The 11,000-nt window shown below is 47.3% G+C and overlaps 1 protein-coding gene across 1 annotated transcript; it reads right to left on the reverse strand.

The window, feature by feature from the left end:
* Positions 1–2,249: 2,249 nt before the first annotated feature.
* Positions 2,250–10,493, reverse strand: LOC125541069. Its single transcript, XM_048704558.1, has 2 exons — positions 9,222–10,493; positions 2,250–2,582 (listed from the first exon to the last, which is right to left on the reverse strand). Exons 1-2 carry the CDS (start codon positions 10,459–10,461, stop codon positions 2,575–2,577), a joined length of 1,248 nt encoding a protein of 415 aa, XP_048560515.1. The 5' UTR covers positions 10,462–10,493; the 3' UTR covers positions 2,250–2,574.
* Between the last annotated feature and the right edge of the window lie 507 nt (positions 10,494–11,000).

The following is an 11,000-nucleotide window of genomic DNA, read 5'->3' on the forward strand; positions in this document are numbered from 1 at the left end:
CATGGCCGAGTGCGTCGAAGGAGAGGCAAGGGCGGAGGCCTCCTGCCCACGCCCCCTCCCGGTCCGACCGTACCACCGTCCCGCGGCACGGCCACCGCCAGAGGAGGCGGAGATGTACATCGCAAGGCCGCCTGCCCACGAACATCCCCACCAACTAGGCCCTCCTGGACACCTAGATCAATCTCCACCTGTGATATCGTGAACTCTCCACCGAGGGTACCGCATCAACAAACTCATCAACCACCGGATCATCAGCAATATCAAAATCCAAAGGAGGAAGCGATCTCTCAAGCATGTCATCACGCTCCATCCGATCGCTCCACAATCAGGGAGGAGCGGAGGCAGGCTCGAAGGACCCAAATCTCAGCGAGTTCATGGGTGCAACCGTCGATGGAGCAGTCTCTTTCCCGGATGCCGGTGCATCGGAACCCGGGATGTTAGACGCCTTGCGCCCACTGTCATCCTCGCGCACCTCCTTATTGCCCGAGCCATCATCCTTATCGAGCATATCAACGTCATTCGCAGCCAAGACCTCAGAGAAGAGCTCGGTGTCCTCGAACTCAATCTGAGGTTAAAAATCATGCCTCGGTGAACCCACTTAACCACATCCGGCACGTACTCGATGTCCAGGATACTGACAAGCAATCATTGAGTCCGTCTCCACGATCCTAGGCAAGCGGGCATATGTAAAGTTCATGGCGTTACCATCCTATGCCTATCTACATCTAAAGATGCTAGGCCCAAATGGTACCATCAAGGTCAGCGACAACACCGAGAAGGCACTAGAAGCAGAGGTCGCCACCCTGGAGCACGTCGAGGCTGCTCTCGCATCAGCGGAGCTGGAAGAACTCAAGAAGACAGTGGACTCGACTACCACTTCCTTGCCCATGAAGCCTAAGCCCGGAGAAGGCCATTGGTTTCTCCATGTCTAGAAAGGGCATCCTGCATCAAACATCTTGGCTGGACATACCTCCTCGGGATGGGGTGGCGGAGAGGAAAAATCGCTACCTAGTGGAGGTGTCTTGGGCATTGATGTTCACCATGAATGTGATTTCCATTTACTCTTATGAGGATCAGGCTGAAGGGTCAGTTGCTACAAAAAGGTCGATTGATTGTTTTGAGAAGAACTACTCGAGCAACAGGAGGGATACCAGAGAAAAGGTATGGATACATTAACAAAATTCAACATGATAGGATCACCTGAGGCTGTTTGTCATATGGGTCAAACAGATGCTAGACTGCGAGTCACTGGGACGAAAGGATAGGAAGCAACAGCCGAAACCTGCACCTGTCTGGACACCGCCTGCAGATGACTTGCTGAAAATTAACAGTGATGGAAGTGCGGCAGCTGACAGTTGCCACTTGCCAAGGGGGTTGGGTTTTTTTTTTTTGAACTTAAGGGGGTTGGGGTTTTGTTATTAGGGACTCGTCCGGGGAAGCTGTTGCTGCTGGTGCCGGTCACTTGCCCTATGTTCAGGATCTCCTGAAGCGATAGTCTGCCTGGAAAGCCTACAAGCGGCCCAGCAATGGGGTATATGGGTTCAGTGGTCGATCGTGGAGACGGACTCAATGATGCTTGTGCAAGCTGTCAATGGACCAGAGAGCATGATCGTTCCATGAATGGTACCACTTTCAAGGAGATTAAAGCCTTTGCTAGACTAAGATCTCCTTTGGTTCATAGGATAGGAATATTATAGGAATAGGAAAATAATAGGAAATGAGATGACATGCATCTCAATTCCTATAGAGAAGGAGATGTCATTTGATGCATAGGATAGGAACTTTTCCATTGAGTCTTAGCTAATGTTTTTTTCCTCCAAAATGTGAAGGATTGATTCCTATCCTACATTGGAATAGGAATTCATTCCTACAAACCAAAGGGCTTCAAAGGAAATTTTTCTTTGCAAATCCTATCCTACAGAAATCCTATGAAATTACTACAAACCAAAGGAGGCCTAAACTTTTCCCATTTTAGTTCATTGCCCACGGGCATGTAATAAGGCACTAGCTGATACACATGCTCTAGGGAGAAGGTGCGTGTCAGGCCTCGATAATCACCGTCGGTGGCGAGGTCGAGCACAAACCTCAAAGTCAACCTCGCGGCAATAAACCTGTTGCCGTTGCCGGCGTTGGACGGCGGAACAAATGCCACCTGATTCTTTTTGCAGTAAATATAGTCCAGTTTGTACGAAGTCATGTGCATCTCTTGCGCAACTTCTCACAAAAAGCAACAGAGATAGTAGAACCGATTTGTATAAATGTATATATTATTACTCTGCCTCAAGTCATAATCTGCTTCGGGTCACATTTGCATATAATGATACGAACAAAGGTTCCAGAAAATAGAAATTGTCTAGTAATATTTGATTTGTGAATCAAATTTGGTAGATTATCACAACTATTCTCCCATGACATATCTGAAAATAAGCACCGAGCTGCACAACAGTCAGCACCGCAAACAAGCCTGCGTCCGTCTCAAAAGGAAAGCCTGATGATTCCATCCAGTAGATAATCCTGCAAGTTGCTGCTCTATACCTCCAGACGTCAAGGTTTCATCTCCCAGCGGCATCAATATCAGATATCTGAATTAGAAATGGAGGCATCAGTCATATCTGAATCAACATTAAGAAAAATACTGGGTGTTATAAGCAATAAATTTTATTAGTACAAATATAGTAAGAAATGCAATCAATTGGAAATGATAATGACCAGTACAATCATGCAAAGGTACAGAGCAATATAACTTCAAAGAAAGTAGCTAATACAAGTCCTAATCGGCATGATAGAACATGGCTTTGCTTTATTCTTACGATAGTCTAAAAAATAATGACGAGTATATCCCCAAGATGAGAAACATATCGCCTAAGTTTATGCCTGGCTAACATACTACATCTTATCGAACAAAGACCGAGCAATCCACATCTGTTGTCCCTGCTTCGTCGCCTCTGTTACGGCCTAACCCTCACTACACCTTCCACGCCGACCTGCATGGAATGTGGCGGCGGTGAGGCCCGTGCGTTGGAGACAGCGGACAACAAGAGCGCCGCAAGCAGTAGCAGTTTGATGCCACCGACGCTAGCAACATTACCTGCAGCGTCGGCTTGGATGGTTCCCGTCACCTCCGCGGCCCTTCCTGTTCACCATCCTCTGTCCATCCCCACCAGACCAACAGGAGGAGCAGTGCGACAGCCACTCCGCTGCCCAAGCTGAGCCGGCAAGCAGAGCGTAAGCAGCTCCACAGACGCCGGCAGCAACACCGCTAATCTGACTTGAACCACTTCGGTTTCTGTCACCTCCCTCTCCCTTTCCTGCCTTCTCGCCTCCCTGGGGCCATCCCCACAACGGCCTTGCACGTCTGCCCATAATATACCGGGGTTTGAGTCTTGCAACAATGGCCCTGTGTGTGATCGTCAAGATCAGGGATCAGAGAGAGCGCCTTTTAGTTGTTAGGACAGGGGCTAAACCACTCACAGCTTCTTGCGGCTTCCTAACAATTAATGACACGAGCAGTTACCCAGATTCAGGCCACACATAGGTGTAATACCCTACTCCTGCTTGTTGTGTGTTTGATGGATGATGTACAAATGAACTACAAGCTTGAGCTGAGTGCTCGCAGCTAGTTTTGGTAGTGCTCAGGTGGGCTTCTAGCTAGGCCTCAAGGTGCATAACTTGCTTCCCTTGCAGAGCCCATTTCTTTGGAGGAGGTCCGAGAGGACATCAATCTTATGCCGAGCAATAAGGCTCCCGAGCCGGACGGATTCACCGGGCTATTCTTCAAGTGTTGTTGGGATATCATAAAAGACGACGTCACACGGGTGATCTCGCTCTTCGGCAACCTCCACACCAACAACCTTCATTGCCTCAACTCCGCTAACATTGTGCTTATTCCGAAAAAGGAGGGCGTCGACGGAATCACCGACTTCTAGCGTATTAGTCTCATCCACGCCATCACTAAGATTGACGCCAAAATCTTAGCAATGTGGCTTGCCCCACACATGAAGAAGCTTGTCTCCAATGCCCAAAGTACCTTCATAAAGACAAGGAGCATTCATGACAATTTCATGTACGTGAAAAGTCTTGGCAACGCCTCCGCAAGAGCAAAACCCCGCCCCTCCTATTCCGAAGGCCTTCGACTCCCGTCAAGTGGGAATATATCATTGACATCATGCAACACCGTGGGCTCCCAAGCACTTTCCGGAATTGGATCACCGCTCTCTTGTGCACCTCCTCTTCGAGGGTGCTCCTCAACGGCATCCCGGAAAATCCTATCACCCACGGCTGCAGCCTTCGTCAAGGGGACCCCTCTCCCCCCTACTTTTTCTCATCGCCATCGACCCTCTTCAGAAAATCCTCAATATGGCAACTAGGAAGGGGTTGATGCACAAGATTCGTGGTTGTGGTACCATCATCAAAACTTCCCTCTACGCCGATGATGCGGCTATGTTCGTCGCCCCCATAAAGAAAGACATAGACAATCTCTCCATCTTGCTTAATGCATTTGGCGACATCACGGACCTCCACACAAACTTTTAGAAAAGCTTGGTGGTTCCAATTCGATGTGGCCACATCCCCCTTGGTGACATTCTCCAAAGCTTGCCAGCTGCACGTGCTTCATTTCCGATGAAATATTTGGATCTACCCCTCTCGGTCTGGCAACTCAAAGTCAGGGATTTTCAGTTCCTTGTGGACAAGATGGCTGCCAAGCTTGTCCCCTGGGATGGCCAAAGTATCACCGTCATTGGACGCGCTGCTCTTGTCAAGTCCATGCTTTCCTCGCAAGCCATCTACTTCTTAACCCCGCTCATCGCCCCCCCCCCCCCCCCCCCCCCCCCCCCCCCCCCGTCCTACATAATGTCAACAAGCTTGATAGGGCCTTCCTTTAGGCGGAACGAACAAGACCACTGGTGCAAAGTGGCATGGTTAATCGAGACACAGTTTGCCGACCATTCGGGTATGGAGGCCTCGAAGAAATTTGCGAGAGCTCTTCGTTTGCGGTGGCTTTGGTACTAGTTGAAGGAGCTCGCCAGGTTGCGGGTTGGATCCGGTAATCCTTGTGACGAGATGGACATGAACCTTTTCTATGCCTCCTCCATCATCATGGTGGGCAACGACGCGCGCTCCCCTTTTTGGGATGCCCCTTGGGTGCATCACTACAAGCCAAAAGACATCGCACCCCACATTTATGAAGCGTCCTCCCGAAAAAGATGGAAGCTTCGTGAATAAATGATGATGCTTGGGTTCGTAAAATCAACGTCACCACCAACTTCACTTTCGCGCAAATGCAGCAATTCATTGTGCTTTGGACCACCATTCGTGGCTACACCCTCGAGGATAATGCCCAACGATGAAATCATCTGGTAGCACACCGAGAGCGGGACCTACATACACGGCCAAGTCTGCTTACTTGGCACAATTCTTTGGCCTTCTCCGCTCCCCCATGGAACAAGCGGTTTGGAAGGCTTGGGCTCCACCGAAGGTCGAATTTTTCCCATGGTTGACCATGCAAAATAGGGTTTAGACCGCTGACCGGTTGGCCAAGCAAGGATGGCCTGACTGTGGACTTTGCCATCTATGCAAGCGCGAGCAGGAATCCATTGAGCATCTCATGTTCAAGTGCAGATACTCCATGAGGCTCTAGGGCATGATCAAGAAATGGCTTCAACTTGAAAGCATCGACACTACCAATTGGCACTTGGCACGTCCATCAAAGATTGGTGGACAAGTCTTTCTGACTCTACCATTCCAATCCGGAAGGCAATGGCTACTCTCACACTTCTCACCTCTTGGACCATCTGGAATCAATGGAACGCCTGTATGTTCCAACTCAAGAGCGCACCACCGATGGTTCTCCTCGGGAATATTAAGTCGGAGGCTCTAACTTGGGTAGCCGCAGGTGCAAAATATTTGGGTGTAATCATGCCGCAAGAGTAGACTATTGATTCGGTGCTCTCGCACCTTGGTGCTACAACAAAAACCACAACTCTATTCCCTCTTAATTAATGAATGAGGCAAGTCTTTTGCCTCCTTTCAAAAAACAAAGTTCTTGGAATCGCTCCCCTTCTACGAGCCATGGTCCTGCCCTTATACACAGTTCTAGAGGACCTACAATGGCTTCTTAACTACAAAGGTAAAATGTTCCAATAGCCTTCGTTGCTCATGCATCCACCGCGGAGTTCACCAAGAGTGGTAGGTAAAAAATTGCCCGAATCCCGTTTATCTCTGGTCGAGAGATATACCTGGCCGCGGTTACCGTTCTGGGCTCCACCTGTCAGCATCTGATAATTGATGGAGGCTGCAGCTCTTGACAAGGCGCCAGAGCCTTGGTTAAAAAGTGGCCATGTGTAGTCGTGACAGCCTGCTCAACTGCCCCTTATCGTGCAGGGATCATGATACTGCTTTGCGACAGAGTCATCATTCCCTTAAAATGTGTAGCCTGTGGTGGGTTACGGCCGATAGCCTGCCTGGCATTTAAGGCCCGATCAGTCAAGCCCCAATTCGCTTTGTTTGACCCAACCACTTGAGCCCAAGGTAATCATGCTCAGAGGCTTTGGTCGTGCTCGAGAGCCTGGTGGTGTTTGGGAATGGATTGAGGTGTGCCACGTGTTGTGCTTCGAGTATCTCTTTACTCTTTTTGGATGATTTATGATTTTCCTGATTGGCTCGTTGCAAGACTGAACGGGATCAAACTTCTCCAACATAGGCCACAACTTAACATATTTAAGATGTGGAAATATTTTATTGAGAGGCCCATTTAGGTGTGCCCGGCAACCCCCAGTTGTCCAATACACCGTCAGTTTAGGACATGAATTCTGGAATTGGGAGCATTCAAGAGGCTTGGGTATTTTGCCATCAAGGGATTTCATACATTCAAAATTTTCTGATGCTTTGAATTTTCGTTGTCATTTGTTTGTTCAAGAGCTTCCGGGATCGGCATTTTGTGGGACAATTAGGAAACTTACATTATTGTCGTGATCAAAATGTACGAGCTATATTTAGAGTCATGCATAGCATGGAAATATGTTTGCTCCACCCTTCATTTTTGAGTCAGATAATATGTATAGGAACAGAATTGATTGACCAGCTGGGGAAGCCTTGCACATGGGACTGACAAGTGCAAGGAGGCAGAACAGAGTAGTCAAATTATAACAAAAATGATGGAGAATTCTTGAGGATCCTATTTCAGCGTCACCATACTATCCTGTGTCTCGCTGTAAGATTAAGGAATCATGGAATTAATTGATACTTCTATTTGCATACAACAAACCTGTATAGCATAGAGCAGTAATATTATTTTACCTAAATATATTCTTGCAAGGATTTCATCACTCGTGGAATAGTGTCTGCTAATGCGTGCATAATTTTTCTAGCCTAGCTAAACACACTTCTATTTGCATACAATTGAACATATAATTTTTCTGATCTAGCTCTTAGCTAGAGGCCATGTTCGAAGTAATGTTCTGTTGGAAAGGCAATTAAGGAAGTTGCCTGTGTGTTGAGGGCTTGAGGCAGGTTATTAGGAATATAGTTTTATCTATCAATTAGAGAGAGGAACCACAAATTTACCATTTCATCATTGTCTGGACTTTTTGGCTAATGCTATTCTCTTGCATAAGAGAGTAATCAATTCCGTTTCTTATTGTGTTTGAATACTTCTATATCATGCTGTGTCCAGTCATTTCAGTATGGTATCATTGTATCAGTGTGCCAGTCATGCAAGAAGAAAACTGCAAGGAAGTTTTCTCAATAAGATAGGAGGTTGAATATATAGAAACAAATGTTTAGAAAATTACCATGATTTCGAAGTTCAGAGGCTTGGTTCTGATGTGGTTTGATGCATTTTCAGCTCATTAAGGATTCTCTGGGTAGAGTTTACTTACCGCTTATGTGGGCATACACATCCTACCTTTTATAATTGTAGGCGATCTCTAATTTTGTTATTTTTGAAATGTCTTTACTACCTTCTCTCAGCAGTATTTTTGGCATGCAATATTAGCTACAAGTGTCGTCACAAAAAGAAAAGGGCTACAAGTGGTAGTTTGTTTTTCTGCAGCAACAGGAATTGAAGGAAATGCAGTCATTTGCTGCACGAGTAATATTTTTCTGAGACATTGCTAAGTGACTAAAACTTGAATGGAATGTTTCCAGGTATATGTGATGTAATACATCAGAAAGACATGGATGAAAGTTGCCATTCAAGATTCATATTTTCCCCTTCCCCTGCTAACACTTAATTCTTAATTCAACCCATGAAAACAATCTACTTATTTTCCCTTTGGTCTGCCAGTTTTTTTCTTTTAGGTCTATGGAAGTCCTTATCCCACCTGATTGATTTACATTAAGCCACCTCACTGATGGCAAAAAGAACTGTAACAATTACAGGGAATGTGGTGGGGAGGGAGGCGCAACTGCAGAAGTCAGGAACACCAAAGACAAAAGAGACGAAAATGAAGGTAGCGGAACAAAATTTTCATTAGAAATCACCGTCATAGTTAGGCACGTGTCCTTTTGCTCTTTTTCTTACCGCCTTAAAAACAACACATATGAATAAATTAGCGTGTGAATTGAAACTTTGTTTTCTGTCTGCAGATAATTATGGAAAGCATGTTCCATATCATGCTTCATCTTTCTTGTGATATTCTGTTTTGCATGAACACCAACGAATATTAGGATGCTTCAGACTTGGATAAAAGCATAGTTGTGCACATCCTCTTTGTGCTAAAGTTCCATATGTTCATTTGCTTAGATTTGTGATAATAATATTATTCTGCGCAGCTCACATAGTATGGCAGACCACTTATGTAGAGAAGCAGCAACAAAAGAATTGTACCAAGCAACATGGATATGCAGATACGGAATGCTTTTGTTGTTCTCTTTCGTACCTATACAATTATGCAAGCGACCTAAGCTGCTAAACTCTTTTGCTCTGTGTCAGTGTGCCCATGTCTGTGCGTGTAGTTGGTGTTTCTCAATAAAAAAATGTCTAGCTACTTGCCCTGTCGTAAGCTACTAGCGCCAACGATAGCCGGCATGGAGAAATGCACCTACGACCCATCTAGTACTTCTTGATCTCCTATGTTCCACGACTTTTCAATTGCATGAATAACAGCTTGCTAAAACAATTGTTAATGACATAGAAGACTACTAATACCTGCATAATATATTAGTATCGCAAAGTCCTATGGAGTGCAAAGTACAAGTATGCAAATAGAGAGGAAGGTTACCATGTCGAATAGTTGGTGGAGACAAGGATGGTGGGAAACCGGCAAACAAATGAGCACCCTTGTTATTGCGCTTTGATGCAAGGAACCACTCAAGCTCTAAAGTCTTCAGATTCAACGAAACCAAATGGAATGTATATTCGTCTTCTCCAATCCCTTGTAGGAGTAAGTATCCCCCCACTACGCCCATGAACATATAGCCGCCATTATTTACGGGTAAATTGAACGTTGCCTCTGACAGCCACTGGTTCGCCCCAACTCCATCATTTTGCAACACATAATACCTGAGTTCAGGTGTGAAATGCTCATTCAAAAACATCTTAATCCTTCCATTCCCTGCCTCCAGAATGGCAACCTGTGCTTCACTGGTGCCATGCGGGAGGTCCACAACTGAGAAACTCATGCTGCGAGTGTCGAGCATGAGCAACTTGCTTGCCCGAAAAAGCACCCAACAGAAGTAGCCGTCTGCATAGTGGCGTATTGGCGACCGCCGGTAACTTGCTTGCTGGTTACCTGATCCTGTGAGCAGACTGATCCAATTGTCAAATGTAACAGCACGCCATTGTTCAGCACCTGAACCTGAAGAGAAGATGATGAGGAGCAGCTTGGTTTTGCACTGCACCAAGCAAATAACTCTGAAAGACATGCCCTCCTCATCCTCGGCTGCTGGAGGAGCAAGGAAGGGCTCGAAACGCAGCACGTCGGGTGGCTGCACCAAGGCGGCTAGGTCGTCGGGGATGGGAGGTAGCAGGATGTAGCGCCGGGACAGGGGGTCACAGACAGCCAGCTCCCTGACAAAGACGTGGCAGTTGTATTTGGTGCCCTCTGGGACGCCGGAAAGGAGGACGCGGCCGTCCCGCAAGTCGCGCCTACGCCAGCGCGCGGCGTTGGGGAGGAAGGCGCATGAGAAGTCGGCGGCGTCAAGCCCGGAGAAAGCGCTCGCGGCGGCCGCGGAGGGGTGCGGCGGCTGGGCCAGTTGCAGCAGCGGCAGGTCCCATCGGGGCCGGCGGGGATGGGGAGAAACGATGCCCAGTAGAGACGGCGGGTAGCGAGTGCGGAAGCGGCGGAGGAATCGGTGATTGGTGACGAGGCGGCGGATGGAGACGCGGGCCATGGAGGCGCGGACGAGGTCGGCGGCGTCGGAGAGGCAGAGGAGGATTTCCTCGAGCATCTCGTCTGGTAGGGAAAGCAGCGTCGTCGGCGGGATGTCGCCAGGAAGGCAGCGAAGCGTCGACGACGCCATTGGGATCGATCTGGACTTCTCGAGTATGGAGGGGAGGGGGGAATGGGGTTTCCGTTTCCTTGCTCTTTCTTGCTCTCTGGACTCGAGAGTGTGGACCGAGAGAATTGGGCCGCTGGTTCTGGAAACGGTGCGACTGTTTCCCAAAAATACGCTTCCTTTCAGCCGGTCTTTGCAAAATTGCTTTCGTTGGGGGGAAAAAGTGAAGACAAAAAATAGTTTGCAATTTTTTTCTACATCGTCTGTGTTTTGCAAAATTTCCATCCGCAACAACATCCGTGTTAAAAAAGTGAAGTCAAAAAAAAATTTCTTCAACATCACATATATTGCAAAAGATTTCTGCAAATGAATTCTGTTGCAAAGGGTTGTGCAAAACTACCCTTGTTGCAATGGTGAAGACCATGCTAGACGTTGGATGATGTCAGATCTAATGGCTACCGAGGCGACAAATATTTTAAAATGATAGTCAACTGACACTTAGCATGCCCCGAAAGCTATCCAGGATGCCATGCGCAAAATTTATGATTCATGGCCATGCTGCA

The sequence above is a fragment of the Triticum urartu genome, chromosome 2 (assembly GCF_003073215.2).
Source record: "Triticum urartu cultivar G1812 chromosome 2, Tu2.1, whole genome shotgun sequence".
Classification (NCBI taxonomy): domain Eukaryota; kingdom Viridiplantae; phylum Streptophyta; class Magnoliopsida; order Poales; family Poaceae; genus Triticum; species Triticum urartu.